The 24,380-nt window shown below is 41.8% G+C and overlaps 1 protein-coding gene across 4 annotated transcripts in view; it reads right to left on the bottom strand.

Annotated features, from left to right (window-relative positions):
- The window catches only part of LOC144699743 (uncharacterized), a 124,277-nt gene extending 100,646 nt beyond the window's left edge, over positions 1–23,631 (bottom strand). For all 4 annotated transcript variants that reach the window (XM_078570934.1, XM_078570936.1, XM_078570937.1 and 1 more), the window contains exon 1: positions 23,053–23,631. In XM_078570934.1, the coding sequence (XP_078427060.1) occupies positions 23,053–23,625 (573 nt within the window). In that variant the 5' untranslated portion in view covers positions 23,626–23,631. The remainder of the gene's footprint in view (positions 1–23,052) is intronic.
- Between the last annotated feature and the right edge of the window lie 749 nt (positions 23,632–24,380).

Genomic DNA, 24,380 nt, shown 5'->3' with positions numbered 1-24,380 from the left:
AACAACCCATTTGTTTCCCACTTCATCTTGACACTTTTACCAAAAAGTCCTTGGACAAGTTTGTCCCAGCCATTAATATCTACAGAAAAGATTATGCTCCAGATATTTGTAGTTTGAACTATTTAGAAGTAGCTTATATTTACAAAAAAAGTTTCACATTACACAATGCATACCAGATGTTTGATGAATTAGCTAGAAATAGCCAACTCATGGCAAATGCAGCTGTGAGAAGCTGCAATGTGCTTAAAAACAACTGGGTCAGGGTTGAGCTCATTTATTTCACAGGCCTTTTGCAAGTCAATAGAATTTAACAAATTCATGAACAAGTGTGCCTCCCAACCCCTAGTTTACTTTCTTGAACATTTCAGCTCACTAAATTCAGGTCTAAATGTACAGGTCTCCCTTTCCAAGTGAAAATATCACTATTTACATACAGAATGAAAAAATATTTAATTTGCTGTTCCCATAGAAAACCAAGATATATTTGCAACTTAAGGAAAGCATTCATTTAAAATGTATGACTGAGTAACAGTGCCAGGTTCAATATTAGATTGTCTATTGATAGCAGCAGATTACAAAGTAAGCCAGTATCTAGAACACTGACAGCAGCTGGGTCAGCACTGCATATGTCCAGACATACAAATAAAAAGAGTAGACAATTTTCTAAATGTACAGCAAAATTAAGGTTAATGTTCATTTTTAAAACTGACTGTTCCTTTTACCATTAACAAAAGCATCACTTGCCAGAAGACTCAGCATTAGTCATTTATAAGCAGGTGGCAGCAGCAGTAGAGGGGGGGCGGGGGGGGTGTACAGCCACAGACCCAGTGAGCTGTCTGGCAGACAATGCAATCTAACAATATTCCTCCACATTCAACAGCAAAAGACTCCCAATTCTCTGAACTACATCACTTCCACCATGCATCTGCCAAAACCGTACCATGGTTGTATTGTCAACTCAGTTAATCAGACAGTTAAATTGTTTTCAGCTAAAAGGCACCAGCAGTTCGTAAAACTGCAGTCTAGATAAGCCCCTCGAAATTAAGTTACATGCAGAATACTGACTACTCATTTCTTCCAATCTTATATAGCTTGTAGTAGTGCCTGCCTGAAAAAAAATGAACCAGCTTTCTTGACGAGAAATCCCAGCATGGAATCTAGTGCTTTGAACCCTCTTGCAGATTATTTTAACATTTGTTAGAAACAGCTCTTTTCTGAGCCACAAATAAACACAAAATCTGATTAGGCTAAAACTTGTCAATTAGGTTGTTTCCAACACCTCCAGACCAAAAAAAAAAAGTATTTTAACCTCATAACTGGAACCCCCATCAGTGGACAACATAACCAGCATTCCTCCCTTGAAGGGAGGAATCAGCTGGGCCACCAAATGTTCCAGCAATCAATCTACCCTTGCTTTCCTTAAAGTCTGGCTGCAACTGATACTACTCCAATGTGACAAATGGAGAAACTAGAAGCAGCAAACAAATAAGAATTAGTTCTTTTTCATAAGAGCTGCCTGTAATTAATGCAAGGCATCAGAGACTGTCTGGCATTCTTCAAATAGCAGGAACTTCGAACATTACATGCTGTTACTTGTATTGCTTTCTATGTTTTCCTCTACTCCATTATAACAGAGCAGATTCATTGCTGTAAATAAAAGCAAAATACTGCGGATGCTGGAAATCTAGAAAAACACCCGGGAAAACTCAGCAGGTCTGACAGCATCTGCGGAGAGGGATATAGTCAACGTTTCGAGTCCAGAAGAGTATTCGGACTCAATACATTAACTGTATCCCTCTCCGCAGATGCTGTCAGACCTGCTGAGTTTTTCCAGGTACTTTTGTTTTATTGCTGTAAATGCTTGGTAACCTTGTGCAACTTTATTGAATATAAAATTCAGCGGATTATCTTGCTAATCTACTGAAATTCAGGCAACATTTCACCTGCATACCAATGTGAAAATGATTTTGGTGATGCTCATTTTCAGCTGTATTAGTAAAACTGAGGAAAAGGCATTTTTAAATACAATAAAAAATTATATTGAAACACTATTGTACTGAATCATGGGAGATTTTATGCTGATAAACAAATAATTTGAGAAAAATCCACCTGGAAAACTAGCACAATTTGCAGCCAGATTGGCAATTACAACCAAAGTGGAAACTCTCAGCAGATTTACTTTTGGAAATGTGGGTCAGAAACCAATTTAGATAAACTGCAGATTAACTATGTGTATTATAGTGACAATGACTGACCATCAGTAGCAAGCAAAAGCAAGACTGGTGTAGGTTGTTAATGTCCAAAACTACAATTTAATCATTCCTACTCACTGTTTTTGCCCACAGCTGAAGGGTCTCCAGCAGTGAAGTTGTGAAAATTCTGTACCACACTGATCCATTTCATGCCAGAATACCTAAAGCTACTTAAATATAAAGTGATTGAGAACAGTCATTAGCATTGCAAAAGCTGTGGGCCCCCTTCATACGAGCTCATGTATTCTCACAAATTGGGCTGGGTGACATGTCACAAGATTACACAGTTGAAATAACAGATTTGAAAAGACAGGGGGAAAATGTATTTTTTTTTTTAAAAGCAGCATTTGTCTGAAAATTAACCAAAGGAAACCCTCATGCATGCCTTTGTTACCTCCAGGTTTGACTGGCTTCCCACCTGCCAATTGCCATAAAATGGAGCTTATCCAAAACTCTGCTGCCTGTATCAACTTGCACTAAGCCCCACTGGCTCCCAGTCCAGCACTAGTTTTAATTTTAAAGTTCCCATCTGAGTTTTCAGATTCCTCCAGTTCCTACAACCCTCAGATATCTGCACTCCAATTATGCCTTCTTGTGCATGGCTTTTTATTTGCTCCACCATAGCAGCCAGACATTCTGCTACCGAGGCCCCAAGCTCACATGCCCTTGCTCCCTCCTTCAAAACACTTGAAACCTACTTCTGGCCAAACTTATGTGGCTCAGTTAGTTGGATAACATTCTTGTGACATGACTGGGGGAATGATTTTATTACACCAACAGTGCTTTTAACTGCAATTTGTTTCTCCACACTGGTTTTATTATAGAAAAGTTACAAGGAGAGAAAAGTAGTCTACTGCTAAAGAACAAAATAAAAGTGAATAAAACAAATTTAAGGGATTTGCAATTAAAAATGCTGTAGAATTACTCCAAGGGGAACTTAAGTTTTCAGGCCAAAAATGTGGTTTCCATATGCAGATTAAGTCTCCACACACATGCCTTGTATGTATTCAAGTGCCTAGATTTAACTATTAACCCTTAAAATTAAGGAATGCTGATCACTGGCAAACACAAGATGGTCACCATATTCCTCATCTCTGGAAGGCAGAAATTAATTGAGCTAACAGACCAATGTCTATAGGCTTAACTACAGGTCAACATGTAGAAGCAAAATACTGAAGTCAGTGCAAAACTTGGAAAAAAGGCATCAGTTCACATGAGCTCTAATGTTACTTTTTATAACATTGTCAAAGTTCAAGCACAAGACTTTTAGATGAAGTCAAGTTTGTCTAGTAGAATAGCATCCAGATGCAATGTTGTGCATAGACAAAAGCCAAAAAAAACCAAATCTAGTACTATCAGAAACTGATGTTAAATTTGGGATGTTCACATCCTCCATTTATCTGCCTTAATGGCTCAGCATTCAAACTGGGTACAACCACATTAAATGCATAGAGCATTTCAAATAAATTGATGCAAGTTGATTTCAGTGTCATTGAGGACAGATCCTTCTAACTTCATGGAGCCATTTTTATGTATTGATCAAGGTCAAAGAGGAGCAAGGACCTTCCGGAGACACAAAGGGGTAATGACGAGATTTAGCCTAACTATCCAAAATGACAAGAGTAAAATTCAAGTTCACTGTATAATACAAGTAGCAAAAGGCACTGTGGTGAAGTGGCAGGGGAAGGTGAGGAAAGGGAAAAAAAGAGGGAAATGTTCAGTGAAGTATTAACCCAAACACTTGCAGGAAAGGGCAAGTAAAAAATAGCAGTAGTGTTGTAAATTTGATTTCTCAGCCAAAGTACTTCAAAAAAGGAATGAAGTGGGACAGACCACCTGGCATCAACCTAGGCACCAGAAACAACAACAACAACGGCAAATTGCAGCCCTGTCAACCTGCAAGGTCCTCATTATTATTATTTACATTTAGGGGCTAGTGCCAAAATTAGTAGAGCTGTCTCAGACTGTCAAGCAACAGCCTTACAGTCATCCTCATGGAATCAGACCTTACAGACAATGTCCCAGACTCCACCATCACCATCCCTGGGTATGTCCTGTCCCACCAGCAGGGCAGACCCAGCAGAGGTGGCAGCACAGTGTATAGAGTTGGGAGGGAGTTGCCCTGCAAGTCCTCAACACAGACTCTGGACCCCATGAAGTCTCATGGCATCAGGTCAAACATGGGCAAGGAAACTTCCCGCTGGTTATCATGTACTACCCTCCCTCAGCTGATGAATCAGTATTCCTCCATGTTGAACATCACTTGGGAGGAAGCACTGGAGGGTGGCAAAGGCACAGAATGTTCTCCGGGTGGGGAGGGGGGACTTCAATTCCATCACCAAGAGTGGCTCGGTAGCACCACTACTGACCAAGCTGGCAGAGTTCTAAATGACATAGCTGCTACACTGGGTCTGCAGCAGGTGGTGAGGGAACCAACGATGGAAAAACACACTTAGCCTCATCCTCACCAACCTGCCTGATGCAGATGCATCTGTCCATGACAGTATCAGCAGGAGTGACTGCTGCACATTGTAGAGATGAAGTCCCACCTTCACATTGAGGATATCCTCCATCATGTTGCGTGGCACTATCACTGCGCTAAATGGGAGATTTCAAACAGGTCTTGCAACTCAAGACTGGGCATTTATGAGGCACTGTGGGCCATCAGCAGCATTGTACTTGAATACAATCTGTAACCTCATGGCCTGGCATATCCCACACTCTACCATCAAGCCAGGGGATCAACCCTGGTTCAAAGAAGAGTGCAGGAAGGCATGCCAGGACCAGGCATACTAAAATGCAGTGTCAACCTGGTGAAGTTATAAAACAGACTACTTGTGTGCCAAACAGCATAAGCAGCAAGTGATAGACAGAGCTAAGCGATCCCACAACCAACAGGTCAGATCTAAACCCCATCACATCCAGTAGTGAATGGTGGACAAAAACAACTTACTGGAGGAAGCGGCTCCACAAATATCCCCATCCTCAATGATAGGGGAGCCCAACACAGCAGTGCCAAAGACAAGGCTGAAGTATTCGCAACAATCTTCAGCCAGAAGTTGCCAAGTGGATGATCCATCTCGTTCTCCACTGGAGGTCCCCAGCATCACAGATGCCAGTTTTCAGCCAATTCGATTCACTCTGCAAAGGCTATGAGCCTTGACAACATCCCAGCAAAAGTACTGAAGACTTATGCTCCAGAACTTGCCGTGCCCCTAGCCAAGCTGTTCCAGTACAGCTACAACACTGGCATCTAACCAGCCAGGTGGAAAATTGCCTGGTCAGGTAGGTCCTGTACACAAAAAGCAGGACAAATCTAACCTGGCCAATTACCACCCCATCGGTCTACTCTCCATCAGTGAAGTAATGGAAGGGGTCATCAATTCTATCAAGCAACACTTACTTAGCAATAACCTGCTCAACGATGCCCAGTTTGGGTTCCACCAGAGCCACACAGCTCCTGACCTCATTACACCCTTGGTTCAAACATGGGCAAAAGAGCTAAACTGCCCAGGTGAGGAGAAAGTGACTACCCTTGACATCAAGGCAGCATTTGACTGAGTGTTGCATCAAGGAGCCCTAGCAAAACTGGAGTCAATGGGAATCAGGGGGAAATTCTCCACTGGTTTGAGTCATACCTAGCACAAAGGAAGGTGGCTTTGGTTGTTGGAGGTCAGTCACCTCAGCTCCAGGACATCAGTGCAGGAGTTCAAAGGTAGTGTCCCCAACCCAACTATCTTCAGCTGCTTCATCATGACCATCCTTCCATCATAAGTCAGGATGTTCACTGACGATTGCACAATGTTCAGCACCATTCACAACTCCTCAGATACTGATGCAGTCCATGTCCAAATGCAGCAAGACCTGGAAAATATCCAGGCTTGGACTGACAAGTGGCAAGTAACATTTGCACCACAGAAGTGTCAGACAATGACCATCTCCAACAAGAGTGAATCCAACCATCACCCCTTGATGTTCAATGGCATTACCATCACCGAATCCCCCACTAACATCCTGAGGGCAGGCCAGAAGCTGAACTGGACTAGCCATATAAATACTGTGGCTACAAGAGTAGGCCAGAGGCTAGGAATCATGCGATGAGTAACTCACCTCCTGACTCCCAAATGCCTGTCCACCATCTACAAAGCACAAGTCAGGAGTGTGATGGAATACTGCCCACTCGCCTGGATCAGTGCAGCTCCTACAACACTGAAGCAGCTGGACACCATCCAGGACAAAGCAGTCTGCTTGATTAGCACCACATCCAAATACATTCACTCCCTCCACCACTGATTCACAGTAGCAGCAGTGTGTACCATCTACGAGATGCACTGCAGGAACTCACCAAGCCTTCTTGGACAGCACCTTCCAAACCCACAACCACTATCACCTAGAAGGACAAGGGATGCAGATAGATGGGAGCACCGCCACCTGGAAGTTCCCCAAGTCACTCAGCATTCTGACTTGGAAATATATCGCTGTTCCTTCACTGTAACTGAGTCAAAATCCTGAAACTCCCCAACAGCATTGTGGGTGTACCTACACCACAGGGACTATAGCAGTTCAAGGCAGCAGCTCACCACCACCTTCTCAAGCATAACTAGGGATGGGCAATAAATGATGGCCCAGCCAGCAAAGCCCACATCCCATGAATGAATGAAAAAAGGTAGTGGCCGAGTGCTGTACCTTCAAAAATGTTCTGTTATGCTTTTCCTGGAATTTACCATTCTTGCTGAGTCCCAGTCAGAAAGATCACCACCATCAGTTCCCACTTTAAAAAACATGTATTTAACATCTAACCTTTTCTAGCAGGCAGGTACTACAGGTGCAAACTGAAAAAAGAGCTCAATGTCCTATCCTACCACCATCTTTGATTTGCTGTGGCCCACATCAAAAGTTCTCTCAACCTTAATGTGGGTTTCAGCATTTCATTTTTCTTCAGTTTCCATTTCAAAATTACATTTAGCTGGAGTGGAGGAGTAGGGTTTAGTAAAAATATTTCAGTTTAATATTAGTGTGCTGGCCAGTCCTGTATATAGAAAAAGAACAATTTTCGAAGGGACACAGAACAAAGTGCTATTTCAGGAAACCACCTGCTTGGTAAATTAGATTAAGCTTGAACCTAAAACACCATTAAAAAGTGAAACCAGACATTTTGGGTCTAGTAACCAAGCCAAATGCTATCTTGCCCAGGATATATTGCCAGCATCATGGCACAGTAGTGATGAACTACTTTGATTACAGAGCATTTCACTTTAATGAACAAGCTGCTCCCTTTTAGAAATTAATCTTGGGCCAGAACTTCTGTGGCATGGCAATCACCATCAGATTGCCACTCTGCTCCTTTTTAAAACTTACCCAGGTGAGAGCTGCACATTTCTCACCCCATCTTCTGACCCAAGCCTGGTGAGGAATTGCAACACTGCAACTCCAGAGTCCTTCCAGTGCAGGGCAGCAGCATCAGAGGAAGTGAAGCCACACCTTTTTACAGCACTAGCTGCCGTAAAGCAGGTAAGTTTAAAAAGGTCCCAGCCACTCAACTTCTCCCTGGTATGCAGGGGAAGGTAGTGGGGGGGGGTTCAGTGCACTGTCAGGTTAGGAACATAGTTACCCAGGAGTTAGAAGTGGTTTTAAATCCTTCTAACCATTTCCTGGGTAACTATTCTGCTAAGGGTGCTGGAACCATCCAAAGTAGTTTCCTATTTAAAAAGGAAATGAAATATTAGACCATAAGACATAGGAGCAGAAATTAGGCAATTCGGCCCATCGAGTCTGCTCTGCCATTCAATCATGGCTGATAAGTTTCTCAACCCCATTCTATAAGACCACAAGACAACATAAGACATATTGGATTGTTCCAGGTAGAGGGTGAATGCCCACTGGAAGTTTAAACTTCCCAGGCAATTCCTGCACAGATCTTGTATGGGGGACATCTGGGGTGGGGGGGGGGGGAAAGAAGAGGAAGAGGTGGCAGGGGAAGACCCCCAGCACATCATCTGGGGTCCCTCCAGGGTACAACCCCCAATCACCCCACGTTTAAATCCATGTAAAATGCAAAACAATTTTAAAGTGCAATAAAGCAGTATCACCAAAACAAACTGCCTATACCAAGCTTAAAAATCTTTGCAAAACAAGGATTGAAATGGATAGCTGCCAAAATTCAAAAGAAACTCTGGTCCATCACAGCAAAGCACAGAAACTTGCCTGTGTGATAAATATACACATTTAAAAAACATCCCTCAATCTTCATTTAACACATTATATTATTCCCCCCTTAAGACAGTAAATGTTCTGTTTGCCTATAGTGAACCTGAGCAAATAACTTCTTTAGTACTTACACAAGAGCAGAGCCCTCAGTTTTGCTTACAAGTAAACCACACTTGTAATTTTAGTTGCAGAAATATTTGAAAGAAAGTTACATTCATTAGCAAGGGCAGGATTTGCAATAGAATGGGGAAAAAGTCAAAGGATTAAGGTTATAAAAACAGCAGACTGCAGGAGCAGAGTAACTATTAACAGGTGGCCTGGAGACAGGGTGGCTAAGTAGAGAGAAAAAAATAGTTTCAGCCTGTTACATAATGAAAGTAACTGAACTTTTGCAACTGAGAATTGGAAAAGAAACCAAATTTGTATGGCACTTCATAACAGTTCAAAATTAACCATAATGTACTTTTACAAATTCTATGAATAAGCATTTTTGGTTTAAAAAAAATCTGCCATACAAATGGCAAGTTCATCCACAAGCTAAATTTTTTTGAAAATTTTAAACTGTGTTTTACAGGGGCTTGGAAGGCAGCCCTGTATCAAGTATGTCTCAACATTTGAACAAGTCATTAATTTAAGAAATGTTGAACCCCTTTACGAACATTTTAACTTATAAGGAAATCAAACAAGGACTGCAGGGGTGAGGAAGAGAAACAAGAGCCTATTCCCTTCTGCTGGTAATTTAAAGGGCAGGCTAAAAGTTCAAGCAAGAGGAGAAACAGTGAGCAAATTAAACACAGCAGTGCATAGGATAGACAGGCTAGAAGGAATCATTTTTAGTTACAAATAGTACTCTGCAGAAAATGACCAATCCAACCCGTAGATCCCTCGTTCATTCATACTTTGATTCTTCCATAAAGTGTAAATTCCCATTCCTTACTCCTGTTCCCAAAATAGGTCACCTCAAACTTATCCCACATTAAATTGCATGCATCACGTCAGATGACATCTTAAGTATTCTGCAGTCTTCCTCAATGTTACTCAGTTGCAAATTTTGATATTGCACTTGTTGCATTTCAAGCTCCTGTTTTCAAGGGAAGAGACTGATATGCTGAAGTGCTTTTAAAAATAGATAGCATCGAGTTTTTTTTTAAAAAAGTCATAGGCATTGAAAATATGGATTAAAGCTAGACAAACCAGCTTGTATCAGTTTGAAATAAGTGACATTCGACAATGGAGGATAAATACTAATAGGGATAAATGCTAGGTGGGATGCTTTGAGGTCATGAAAAGCACCGAAATACAAGTTTTTCCCACCCAACTCAAGCCCATTAAGCCTATCATCATGTTCAGCAAAGCAGGAACTGTTTTCTTCCAATCTTTACTAGAAGAAAGATTGGATTGATTGAGGAATGGATTACAGCCCTTCCACTGGCTGAGTACATGGAAATTAGTCAACTAGGTTTAGAGAACCCTTGCCTGGTAATGGGACGCTCAACAATCTCCAGCCTAGATTCGGTCAGAATCAAAGGTTCCCAAAGTTAGGCAAGCCTGTTAACAAGGACAGAGTAGAATGCTTTAATTATTTACTTTTCTTGTTCAAGAAAGGTTCTGTAGTTAGTTCCAACAAGGCAACATCTATCATTCTAATTGTTCACTTGCTGCCAAATAAAGCAGCAGAGATTCTCTATCATCTCAATAAATAGTGCACTCCACCTCCAGAAAGATTAGAGCATATATTGTCTGAAAGGCAATATCCAGTTCAAATCACAAAGGGCTCTCTGTCTGGGTTATGCTATTGCGTCCTGAGATACTGACCAGTGTAGGCACACATCTGAATGCAAGACCATCAGGCCACACAAGAGACCACTGCAACTGAAAATATCAAAACCTGCAATAATGCTCATTACATAAGTTCAAAACATCTGTACATAGTTGAACAGAAATGGAGATAATCTTCCTAGCATTGTTCCAGAACAAAATACAAACTTTAAAATCTCTCTCCTGGTCAGTTACTTTGGTCAGGGTTTAAACTTTGCTCAGTTAGTGGTTTTTCCTGTGGCAGTCTCTTCACAACGAAGAGAAAAGTTGAGCTTGGTGCTTTTGTCCAGATCTCTTTTGCTTGATAGTGAATATCTTGTAATTACAAATCTACCTTAAAAAAAAAGCCTTACACCCAATCGCTGCATTCATTCTTGAACAGGGAATAGTGTAGTGTTAACAAAAAGAACCACCAAATTATAATACGAGTGATATGCTGTCACCTCATGTTAGTGGTAGGTTTCCTAAAATCTGCCAATTCCACCTACATCTGCTTCAACACGAAGGCTGGTATTCCTTTTCAACTGAACAGTCAACTCTTGGATCAGTCAAAAATTAAAAATCCACTTAATACCTACAAATGCCTCTGGCCCAACCTTCCCCCTCAAGCCAAATTCAGCAGTACTCAGATTCAACAGGCCATCTGACATGATACTGAGGTCATCAATATGCAGTCTGTCACGAGAATCACAATCTTAATCTTCCAGTTCTGAAGTATTGCGCACACCATCACCAGAGAATGGATTGGCCCAATACTTTGCCAGTTTCAACTAATCTAGAAATTTTGCCACCCACATCTTGTCTAACTTTGTAATAGATGAGAATTGAATTTAAGCTTCAGTGATTAAAAACATTTCAATAAGAGTTTACTCTTAATTATTTTAGATGCAGAGTGCAAATGTGTTGGGGTTCACAGTCAAATAAATTCAAGGTACCTTAGAAGCAGGTTAGAGGGAAAAAAATTAAAATCATGCCCTGAAGCATTGTCCTTTCAGATGGCATTCCAGAAACATGAAATCAAGTAAATTTATTGAAAATCTCCAGAGAGCAAAAAGTGTGTTTGGTGCAAGAAACAGGTTTTGTAACCTCTATTCAGTTATAACTGATAACCATATTCAAACACTGAAATCATTAACATGTGACTCACCCCTCAGCATCATGAGTCAGACATTAGAGTCAGTCTTTAATCAGTTAGTTCTGTACGTCATCTCTAAACAAAGAATACACTGTTCAGCATTTTAGGAAAAGATTAGGTTTTTAAGAAATTTTTAGAGTTGTAACTGTATAATAGCAATCCTCTCAGATTGCATAGAGCTCTCGTCATCAATTGAAAATGAAACCAATTCTGCCAGAGGGCACTCTGGATATTTCTAAACAGTAAATACTCCTATTTAATGTGATAATCCCATTAATTAAACCTAGATAATTCTTATTTTAAGCTAGGCCTAGAACTTCTGATCTCCATATGGTCATAACCCAGAGGTAAACCCCACCCCCACCAAGATGCACTGACCACGTGGGAATTGCTCAGGAAGTTTGGACCAAAGGGCAATTTACCCTGCACCTGGAGTCCTCCGAAACAGAGTTAGAGTTGAGTCTTTAGATAGTTCTGGCTCGCTTACCAGAATCATTACCCAGGAAAAATTAGGAGGATTAAAACTAGTTCCAACTCTTGGGCAAATTTTGACTGATGCCTGGATGAGAAATGGGGAGCTCTGGCATAAGTAAAATAGGAGCAAATTGATGATCTAACAGTGACTGCCTTTCCTTGGAAGATTTATCCATAGTTTTAACTATTAGTACATAAGCTTCTTGCAAGTTAACAGATATGAATATCTGCAAATACTAAAAAGACAGTCTGCTTACATTTCTCCTCCAACATTTAATAGCATCTTGCATGTTTTGGATGTTTAAGCTCTATTTTGATATTTGTTAGCACCCGATCCAAAGCCAGAGTCTAAATTGGGACATGAAGCTCACCAGTCGACAAATTATCCCATTAAGATAGTCCATCTTTTCTTTGAAAAACCAGGAAAGATTTTTGGAAACATTGATGGTAATTGGTACCCATTGTCTAATTGTTTTATCAAAGTAAAAAGATAAATCAATAGCTGCAATGCATGTACAGTCACAGAAACCAAGTTCTCTCACACCCTTCCATTGAAGGCTGGAGAGAGGAGTAGCAGCTCACAGGCATTCACCGCACTCGAGTGGCTTATCCTGTATTGGTCCTCACCTTCATCCAGCTCTCACCTGTGGCTCCAAGTAGTTGTTAGTATGCAACAGTGGCCACACCCAGTAAACCACTTCAGTGGCCAGGTCAAGCCAGGCATGGACATCCATCATCTCCTACCCTCAGCAACTTGGGAGTTTGTCCATCCCAGAAGTCCGATTCCTGCAGACTGGGTGGATAAGACCAATCACAGGCCAGTAGACCATTGTGAAACACAGCTTGACAAGAGAGATATCCTGGTCACCCGCTGCACCCATCTCCAGCTGCCTAGAGACTCCTCTTACTACTAGACCAAGATACGTCAGGATGGAGAGCAAGGCTGACGATGTGCAACTTTCCCTCACTATAGGAGGTGTCAGCTGTGGCTCAGTTCATAGCACCCTCGCCTTTGAATCAGAGGGTTGTGGGTTCATGTCCCACTCCTGGAAAAACCAAGAACTGTGGTTGTACTAGAAAGAGTTGCAATCTGTGACTGTTGATAACTCGAAAGAGTTTCCCTCACTATAATCCAATTCAGCTGTCATCCATCATCTGTCTCAAGTCCTATGGCAATGGGCAAGCAACATAGCAGGAGAGGTCACTGGGAGCAGTACCAGTGAACCAGTACATAGGTGGCTCAGGCTATAGGTCTGTTTTTCCACTGTTGGAAGAACTTGGCAACCCTGGCACAACTGAGCTGCCCTTTTCAGGACCATATTGCTTAACCTCCCTAGATTGAGGGAGGGGCTAGAAATGGTACCCTAAACATTGTTTCTTTCCCTGGCCAGCCACAACTAGCAGGGATCTCAATGGGTCATAAACCAACTTCAAAAAAGGTGACATTGGCACATGTGCACCCCGCATGGACAATGCCATAGTTGGCAGAGCTGAGAGAACTGCTCGTCAGTAGACAGCTGGCTTGGTACAATATCTAGCTCATCACCCTCTGCAAGACAAGTCTACCAGAGGGTCAGCTGAAGGAAAAAATTGTGCAGGTTATGCATTCTTTTGGACTGGCTGTGGAAAACTGGTGTAGGCTTTGCCCTCTAAACTCGTCAGTAAGTGGACTTGTCTTCAAGGGTGTTAATGATTGTCTGGCTGTGCTTCAACTCCTAGACAGGACAGCAAACAAGCAACTGTATGCCCGTACCATGACCAACCCTGAAGTAAAGGATAAATTCTGCTTAGACCTCCACTCCGATTGCTACTGTGCCAAAGTCAGGTAAGTGTCACATTCTGCCTATGTGACCAGCTGACCTCAGTGTGACTCTCCCATATGATGTGAACGCTTGGACAAGCCAGCTCAGATGATCACCTTGCTGTCTGGTATTTTGTCCTATCTGATCCTCAAGAAGCTTCCAAAGGCAACTCAAGTAAAAGTGGTTGAGCTTCTTGGCATCATGCTGGTCAGTCCATCAAATCAGGTGATGCAAACAAAAGTTGATGCAGATTACCAGGCATGGGAAGGGATTGAGAAAAAACAAGGTTGGCAGTTGTAACAGCAATGGTCTCCACTTGGAGTGTGCTGAGTACGAGCTCTTAAATCATCAGTTTTCCACCTCTCTAAATTGCAACAAAATGCCAGGAACAGAACAGGGACTCTTGTTGACCTGGCCAAGACCTCTGACAGTCTGCCAAGGGCTTTTGGAACATAATGCAGAAATTCTGCTGCCCCTGAAAAAAATTACCACAATGGTTTGGCAGTTCCATCATCACATGATGTGTCCTGGATGATGGGGAGTCTTCCGACCCATTCCCACTCACTAATTGGGTTAGATGGAGTGTCAGTGCCAACCAGTTTGAACAGTTTTTCTCCACTATGCTCCTTGATGCTCCATGGATGGTGACCCTGGCATCAAAATCAGATATCTTATGGATGGAAAGCTGCTCAACCTGAGACAGCTCCAGGTAAAGACCAAGGTTTCTAAGGACATACTTCATGATTTCCTGTTTGCCAATGACTGTGCACCAGCTGCTGGTTCAGAGCTGGACCTGCAACATAGCACGGACTTGTTCCATTGCATGGAACAACTTTGTTCTTACAAAAATCTGAAGTAATATACCAGCCTGCTGCAAGGAAAGCCCCATCTCAACCACAAGATTTCAGTCCATCACTAGAACCTTCCAGCAGCAGATAAGTTCACTTACCACAGCAGCATGTTCGAGCTCTATCAACAATGAAACACATACAAGAATTGCTAATGCAAGTGTAGCCTTCAGGCTTCAAATCACCAGTCTGAGAATACAGGGGAGTAAGTCTGCCTACCAAACAAACAAAGTCTATAGAGCAATAGTCCTGGCTATTCTGCTCTACACATGACCCATGGACTGAACCAGCATAATGCCAAGAAGCTCAACCACTTTACTTTGAGTTGCCTTTGGAAGCTTCTGAGGATCAGATAGCAGGACAAAATACCAGACAGCAAGGTGATCATCTGAGCTGGTATGTCTAAGCATTCACATCATATGGGAGAGTCACACTGAGGTCAGCTGGTCACAGACAGAATGTGACATTTGCTTATCAAAGCAAATCTTTTCTGGAGAGTTCAAGTCTGGAATGCACCTTCATGGTGGTCAAAGAAAGTCCTGCAAGGATACTGAAGGCTTCATTCAAGAGCTGTAATATCAACTTGGTCCTGGAGAAGTTCACCCAGAGTCACTGCACCTGGTGCAACCAAATAAATGGCACAGCCTGCTTTGAAAGCAAATGCATATCAGGGACAAAGAAAACACAAGCAAAGGAAACCCAGGGCCAGCAAAATTCACTCAGCTGCAGCATCTTGTCCTACTTACAGCAGAACTTTCAGGGCACAGATCAGCCTTAGCAGTCATTCACATAAGCACCAAAACCCTACTAAACACCTCAGATGACAAACATGGTGATCTTTGCCTCAAAAGGACATGTAATGGTAGTGTAACTGGAGGGCAAAAATCAAGAGAAGCTTCTTCACCCCACTTGCAAACTATATCATAGTAACTAATCCTGAAGTGGTGGTTTTGGGAGGGGGAATCTGTCTTCAATGCATGCATACAAGAGCTCTCAAAACTGCTCAATAGGATCAGATGCAGCATCACAAAGAGTCAGTTTCTGACTCCTATACACTGCACCCCTTGCCCCCACCCCCAAAAACATTCCCACCAATATTCATCCATGACTAACTGTAGTGTTGGTAGAGGCAAGAGTTCAATGCAACATTTGACAACTTGAGATACTTAAAATAATCTGGGCAGCTAGAAAATGAAATTCCTTCCGTACTGTACTTGTGCCCAAACTCCAGTTAGCGCAGCACATTTTCAGCACCTTGAACTTTTTTCCCCCCCTCCCATTAGCTTTGTTTCTGCACTGAGAAGACCACTTCATACAGAGAGCACATTCAGAGTAAGAATTTGGGTCAAGACTGCCAGGATCTTTAAAATGTACAACTTACAGCCAGAGAGACTTGTGTAAACACAATCGGTAATTTTCAATTGGACTGTATCGCAAATATGGTTCATGTGCTTAAAAGGCAGCATTTTGACAACAAACTGCCTTTTGTATATTCACACCATGCCACACCCCCAAATTACCAAAGCTGATAGGGAAATGCAGGGGGCACAAGCGGAGTAAATCTTCTCCTACATTTTATAAATACATGATATGGTCACAGTCTTCGTGTGACAAACTCATTTTTCCCCCATTCCAAAAATAACACCCTTTTACTGAATTCAGGACCAAGGTTGCTATTTTTTAAAAAAATCTGCACATTAGAGTTCCCTTCAACTTTGAGATTGATCAGCGATGACAAGGAGCGTAGTGACTGACCACATTGTGACCAGAATGAAACTCAACAATTTTGTTTTAAAAAATGAAAGTTAATAGGGAAAAAACCTTCAAAAGGCCTTGGTTTTAGTGACAGGATTGCAATTCAGTGGCATATATTTTGAGAAGCACAAGTTATGCAAATAGCTGCCTGTCGATGCTTGCAGCATATACTAGAGCACAAAAATCCAGGGTTGACACTCGAGTGCAGTATCCAATGAGTGCTTCAGCATTGAAGGTGCCACCTTTGGGATGAAACACTAAATGAGTTCCTGCCTACACTCAAGTGGATGCAAAATATCCCATGGGACTATTGTGAAGAGCAGGGAAGTTATACCTGGTGTCCTGGTCAATATTTATCCCTTAGACAATAGCTCCATCAAAATAGACTGACTGGTCATCACACTGCTGTTTCAGGAGCTTGCCGCTTGCAAATTGGTTGCCATATTTCCAACAGTACAACGAGGACAAGTACTTATTTTCTGCAAAGCACTGAGATAGCCAGTAGTTATGAAAACCACTATACAAATACAAGTTTTTGTTTGCAGCTTTTAAATAATGGCACCTCATGCCAGTCCAACATTGTACTGGAATTAATAGTACAAGTAAGGTCATCCTCAATAAGAGAAAATATTGATTTTAGGCCATAGATAGGAATGTGAAAATAGGAGGAGGAGGCCATTGGACCTGTTGAGCCTGCTCTGCTTTTCAAAGAGGTCATGGCTGATCAACTTCCTCTATGCCATTTTCCCCCCCAATATCCTTTGGTGTCATTAATATCCAGAAATCTACTGATTACCAACAGTCAATGAGTGACCTTCCATACCCTTCTATGGTAGTGAACTCCAAAGATTCACCATCCAGTATGAAGAAATTTCTCTTCATCCCAGTCTTAAGTGGCCTGCCATTTATTCATATGCAAAAGTATCAACTACACCAGTCTTGAAGCAGAGAACAAATTTCTGACCTTTACGATAAGAGTACTATTTGGCAATGCAAAAAGGATTAGGAAGGTTAATGGATGGATAAATTCTTACATAGCCTGGAGACAATCGGTCAGGGCTTATTTCCAGTTACGTTTCAATGGTTGATGCTGTACCCTTGAAAAGGGGGCATGGCACTGAAAACATCTGCCCTAAAAAAATTTACTCCTGCCAAAACTCACATCCATAAATGGGATTTTACAAAAAGATTTATAACTAACATCCAAGCCAGAAAAAATCTAATTGTCATCTAAATGTCACTTGGGTGAAGACCAATTGTGTCTTACAATGGGTTGGATGGTGCCTATTTGATTGCAAAGTTAAAGCTAGTAATGATGTATATTAAGGCATCAGCTATTAAGACCTTTCCAACTGAAATTGCCATCAAGCCTTTTGAATTACTAGATTTGTTCTACAGATTAATGGTTTTGGGGGGGGGGGGGGGGGAGGGGGGGGTGAGAAATGTGGGCGAACACCCTCCAGTTTCATTGAATTTTGGGATTCCTATCTGCCTATAGGGTTGCCAAACCTGCCCTGCAGTCTCCAGAAATTAAACAATTCATCTTCAGGCCTCTGCTACAAACAACCCAGGGAAACAAACATATGACAATTTAAAATGACCTGTATGATGAAAGCTCCAGGAATACATCCAACCAGAGCAGGCAATGCTAGCTGTCTATCACTCGTGTAGAGCAATCAGCATTGGGAAAATGCTGGAGGATAGACTTAGAGAGGGGAGACTAACTCCAAATTCCATTAAAATATTTCAAGCAGTTTTTCTTTTCCCCAGAGCAATATAGATTACTGGAGTTTTGAAAACAAAACAAGTGAATCCTACTTCACATGAGTAAGGCTTTGCAGATCTGCAAATTGTTTGTAATGGGCCTAGTACAGAAAACACTCACGAAAAAAATTGTTTCCTGCCAAGATGACCCAAAATAAACCATTTAGGACAAAATGTTTCAAAAAACTTCCTGTCCTCAAAGACCTTGGTGCTAACTATGGTACTGCTATTCTGGTTAAAAAAGTACTTTCCTCAACTCCACTGGACACTGGTTGAGGGTTACCACCAATCTTCAACAGGGGCATCTGCTCTGGTGTCTTGGCCAATATCCTTCAGCAAACAAACTAATTGGTGATCATCACATTGTTGTGTGTAAATTGGTTGCCACATTTCCTACACTATATTGCAATAATCACTGCATTTCAGTGGCTGTAAAGCACTTTGACACATCTGGTGGCCATGACAAGCTGTTTAAAAATAAAGACTTACATTTAAGTCATGAAAGGCACTCTACAAATCAAAGTCTCATTTTGGGAAGGAAACCACAACAAATCACAAGTGGTGTGTGGTGCACATTAATACAGTTAGTATAAAGTTTTAGTATGACCATGTTCATTTTAGATTACAGTGCCAAGTGCATTTCCAGAGTTTAAACTCATTACTTTTTTTTAAACAAAGAATCTTAGTGAGTGGAAAATCATAGGTTGTACAGAATTCCCAGCAGGTGCTCAGCTTGCAAGGCCTCACACAAAGCACAATTTGCCCTAGGGCCAAAAACTTGTTTTAAAAAAGTAAATAATTGAATAGCATTGGCTAATTTTATGCATTACAATATAGGTGACTACAGCTCAAAATTACTTTTTTGGTTGTAAAGCACTTGGGACATGCTGAGGTCATGAAGGCACTATATAAATAGGTTTCCTTTTGCAAGTCAAAAATTTGTATGGGGTAGATCATATGAAACAGCTGATTATACAAATTTTGCATGATATTGTTAAGTTGCAATTCTGGGCCTCTAGGGATATATCACTAGAATGATAGCAAGAACAGAATTTCTAAGAATAAGGGCCCTAATAATTGTAATAATTGAATTTGAGCTATATGGTCAATATCAGAACAGAATCAAGTACAGTGACAAACACTTAAGGGGCAGAATTGCAGGCAACTGATTTTTCTTAAAACTCTGGCTTCATTCTGGCGTTGTAAAATTTCTAGCAACCATTCCTACTGCAATGAATGTGAGCAAGATGTGGCGAATGTGCTGCAGTACATCTTTACTCAATTCCAATTTCTTGGGATAGTTAAATGATTTGTACATGGCAAAATCTTGAATTGTTTTTTCAACTAAGCCTCATTTAAAGTCACTAGTGTTGGTCTTCTTACACAAATTTGCATAAATTGGCCAATGACTTTCTTTCTGCCACAGGTAATGTGTAAAAATTGTGCTGACTAGGCAGGATTTATAAATGCTTCAAACAAAGGATTATAATTCAGGGGTTCAGGAGAGATCCAACTAATTTACATGGAGTTTCATACTGAACAATTAGTATTTCCAATTACTTTGGCACATAATTTACTTCATTTAAAAGTATTAAGTTCTGTAACTTTAAGTGCCCAAGAGGCAAAACTAAGCAATTTTTCATGTTGCACAGTTTGAATTTAATTAAATGTTATTTGATAAAATTCACTTGAAACAAACCGAAAAATGCAATGTGCAGAACTCAACCAACAGCACACCTGCAACTCTTTGTACAAGCACGGCATGTTTGTAAGTATTTCTGCAGCTTTGAACATCTGGATTCTCACTAAGAGCACATTTGCAACTGTTGAGTCATTCTAATTCTGTAGGTTTGGACATAATCACCAACTTCCCTTAAGAAGTGGAAGCATGAAAGAATGCACCATCTTCTCCAATACTGTATATGAAATATTTTAATTACTAAAAAGGAAGTTTCTTCACTTTCTTCCCCATTTTACTCACAGCATTGACTCCTTTTTCCATTGGAGTCAGGAGTCCTCCAGTACCTTTCACAAAGGGTGGGGGTGGAAATCATTCTTAAACCCATCAAAAATTCACATGCAAATTCAGCTGGGATCAATGGATGGTAATCAGAAACCCAAGCCAAGTTTTTCTTGTTTAATACAGCAGCATTCGGATCAGCTGTAAAAGCTATTCCCTAGGCAGGTTGTTCAGCACAAATCAGAATCAGACAGGGGACCATCTTGTCTGTTTAAGTTAACTATTCACTAAATAAGTGAAGAGAGTCATCTTGGGAGCATTTGTTTCAGAATGTTGAGTACATTATGTCTATCTAATGTAGGAGCAGAACCAAATGTACATGATCACTCCAGAAAGAACAAGCTCAGAGGCACAGGCAGCATGCCAATGGCTGAAGCAAAGTTTCACTTAATTATTGCTCGATACCAGATATCAAAAATTTGTACAGGGGTTGATCCTGAGCCATCATCTTTCATACATTTTTTTTCTACTGTATTCTCTCCAAAGATGAGAAGCACACTTCAATTTGTAAACTTTAGGCATCTGCAAAAATGAGCAGACCACATTATCAAAAGAGCCCACTCCAACAAAAACTAGTTTCTTATCCCCCAATTTCTTCCCCCCTTCCCTAAAAGTTGGGATACAGGGGAGCATTTTCAGGATGGCAACCTGTAACTAGTGGAGTGCCGCAGGGATCAATGCCGAGGCCACAATTATTTATATTAATGACTTGGATGAGGGAAATTAGTGTACATCGCCAAGTTTGCAGAAGACACAAAAGTAGGTGGGAAGGCAAATGGTGAGGATGACAAACAGTCTACAGAGGGATATAGACAGGTTAAGTGAGTGGGTAAAAACATGGCAGATGGAATATAATGTGGGAAAGTGAGTGTTATGCACTGCAGGAAAAGTAGAGAAGCGGAAATGGAGAAAGGCTGCAGAAAGCTGCAGCACAGAGGGATTTGGGGGTCCTCGTGCAAATCCCAAAAAGCTAGCATACAAGTTCAGCAGGTAATAGGAAAGGCAAATGGAATGTTGGCCTTTATTTCAAAGGGAATGGAGTATAAAAATAGGGAAGACTTGCTAAAACTATACAAGGCACTAGTTAGATCACACTTAACACTGAACAGCTTTGGTGCCCCTACTCTAAGGAAAGATATAGTGGCATTGGAGGCAGTCCAGAGAAGGTTCACTAGGTTGATCCTGGGGATGGAGGAATTTTCTTATGAGGAGAGGTCGAGTTGGTTGGGCCTGTTCTCATTGGAGTTTAGAAGAATGAGAGGAGACCTTATTGAAACATATAAGATTCTTAGGGGGCTTGACAGGGTAGATGCTGAGAGGTTGTTTCCACTTGTGGGAAATTCTCAGACCAGAGGGCATAATCTCAGAGTAAGGGGGCACCCACTTAAAACAGATGGAGGAATTTCTTCTCAGGGGGTAGTGAATCTGTGGAATTCTTTACTCCAGAGGGCTGTAGAGGCTGGGCCATTAAGTATATTCAAGGCTGAGACACAGATTTTTAATCTGTCTGGGAATCAAGGGTTATGGGAAAAAGGCAGGAAAGTGGAGTGAGGATTATCCGATCAGCCATGATCTCACTGAATGGCAGAGCAGACTTGATGGGCTGAATCGCCTACTTCTGCTCCTACATCTTATGGTAGTAAAATATAGAAGGTCATAAGATTTAAATAAAAATCTGACAAATTACTTCCCCCACCTATCAATAGTATAATCTCCATTCCCAACCCAGTTGATTAAAATTAAACAGAACTAGGAAATTATATGGAAGACAACAAAATACATTGAATGGGATGTCATTGTTTTTCACAACACTTATTTAAAGATGTGAATTTTGATTCAAAACGTTTATATCCCAAAACAGGGGTGGTCTCTTGATAAGGTTTTCACTCATGTGAATACTGCCCCAAGACTTCAGGCTCATCTGACCAGCAGCTGCTGTATCTGGAATCTTCTTGCCCAGGAGATCTCTCTACAGATCTGGATGGAAAAAGCTTGCTTTCCAATTGTTAAGGATTAAGAAGGTCCTTGAACACCTTTGAAAAAGGGTTATATCACAGCACAGTTTTACCCTACGTGATGTTATCTGTGTTATGGAGAATTTACATGTCTGTGTTATGGGGAATTTACTGGTTAGATCAGGTAGGAAGAAAGTCAAAAACCACAATCTGGACCGACGCTTCAAGCTGTACTGAACACAGTAAGTGAACTGACCCTCAGTTCCGAAGGATTGCGCCTGGAGTCACATGTGGCGCACTTGGTCCAGTTCCACCTGCTGCCTGGCCAGGACTGGCATTGGGGAGTGGCAGACTGTGAACTCATAACCATTGTCTCAGTGCAGTGTGGCAAACTTGGGAATTTGCACCCAGAATTCAAGCTTAAAATATGGAGTTTACCCACCCCCGCAAAATTTAAAAAAAAAGTCGTCGCGTGTAGTTAAAATGCCCAGTACAAATTAATATATGTATTCAAGTGGTACCGATTAACACTATCGATAGTGATCAAGGATCGAGACAATGCTGACAGGTTGAGTAACGGCCATCCTCGAAGGAAAACAATTAAAGTCGGAATCTGTACGATAAGGAGTGTCGAGCTGTGTTAGTGCGGCAGTGAAGGGCTATTGATCGAGTATTGGCTCTGGTACCAGACGTGTCTCCAATGCAGCAGTGGCGCAGCCCAGCTCTCCTCACACACCCACCCCCCTCCTCCCTCTCTCCCTCCCTCACTCCGGGGGGGGGGGGAACCGCCTTCCGACTCCCCTCAAAACAAACAGCTGGATATTAAAATTAACTCTTCTCCACAGAGCTTGGCCACAGCTGTATCTCTGTTCCACGTCACCTGGATTACTAACTGCAGAATGATGCACACACGCGAAAAGTAATATTCTGTGCGCAACACACAAAAACTGCAGCCCAAAGACCATCCACCACAACAACAAAAGAAAAGTGAATTCTCTTCCAGATTTGCCCCACTTTATTACCTTTTTAAGCTTCTCCTCGGGGTGACTGGGCTCTTGCTTTGATTCACTAGTTTGGGGGCTCTTCTCCTCGGCGGGCGCGGGTTCCTTCTCGGAGTTTTTAGTCGTCTCTTGGTTTTGGAGATTCCCCTCTCCGGCTCCGATCTCCTCCACCGGCATCTTGCCTTTAGTTGTTTTCTCCGACTCCTCGGCGCTCTTCTCCGCCGGCTCCTCGCTCACATCGTCGGGCAAGGTCTTCGCTTCCTCCGCGTTCCTCCTGGGCTCCTCTTCGGCTTTGCTCTCGTCAACTTTCGAACTCGTCGCCTGGTCTTTAGCACTTGCATCGGAGGGTCTGAATCTCAGATATAAAGAAGCGATGATAACGGCCAGCACGGTGAAGAGGAGCGGGACGGCCACATAAACATCCACTGCCACGTCCATTTTTTGCCCCCCCTTCGAATGTGAGAGCGCTAAAGTGAGCGAAGTTCGTCTGCCGCCGCGTTTAAGTAGCTCTGCCGACGGATAACGCCACTGTTCTAAATCACAGATGGCATGTAAAGATGAATCGGATTTTAAACAGATCGTCATTTCCTTCATCCCCGCCCTCCACTCTGGTATTTAAAGGCTCCGCTACCTCAAAAAAAAAACGGCCAACATAATTGGCCACCCCTAACCCTCTCATTGAATTGATTGCTCTAACGCCAAAAGCTTGTCTCTGCCTGTCAATGCTAAAATTAAGGTCTTTTTATTTTAAAATGTTTCCGTATTATATATCCCAAAACATATTTTCCATTGTGGCGAGTAACCTGCTTGGTCTGGGGTGCAGTGGTATATTACTGGTCTAGTCATCCAGAGGCCCATGGACTAATACTCTCAGACATGGGCTCAAATCCTACCATGGCAGCTGGTGGAATTTAAATTCAATCAATTAATAAATCTGAAGCAAGTCTCAGTCATGGTACCGTGATTGATTGTCATAAAAACCCATCTGGTTCACTGGTGTCCTTTAGGGAAGAAAAACTGCCATCCTTACTTGGTCTGGCTTACATGTGACTCCAGACCCACAGCAATGTGGTTGACTCTTAATTGCCCTCCGAAATGGCCTAGCAAGCCACTCAGTTGTACCAATTGCTACAAATACTAGATGGGCTGCAGTGGTTCAGGAAGGTGGTTCACCTTCTCAAGAACAATTAAGCAACAGATGTTGTCCACATCCCCATGAAAGAGTAAAAGAAAAACTCCTTAATGGAGTAGGAAGAGATGGGAAAACAATTAACAATTAAGCTCAATTAACAGGGTTTGTTACTTGTTTCTGGTTAGTCGTGAGACTCTCACGGAGTGATTGAATACAG

This window comes from Cetorhinus maximus, chromosome 24, assembly GCF_964194155.1.
Source record: "Cetorhinus maximus chromosome 24, sCetMax3.hap1.1, whole genome shotgun sequence".
Taxonomy (NCBI): Eukaryota; Metazoa; Chordata; class Chondrichthyes; order Lamniformes; family Cetorhinidae; genus Cetorhinus; species Cetorhinus maximus.
This window is presented reverse-complemented; position numbering and strand designations above follow the sequence as displayed.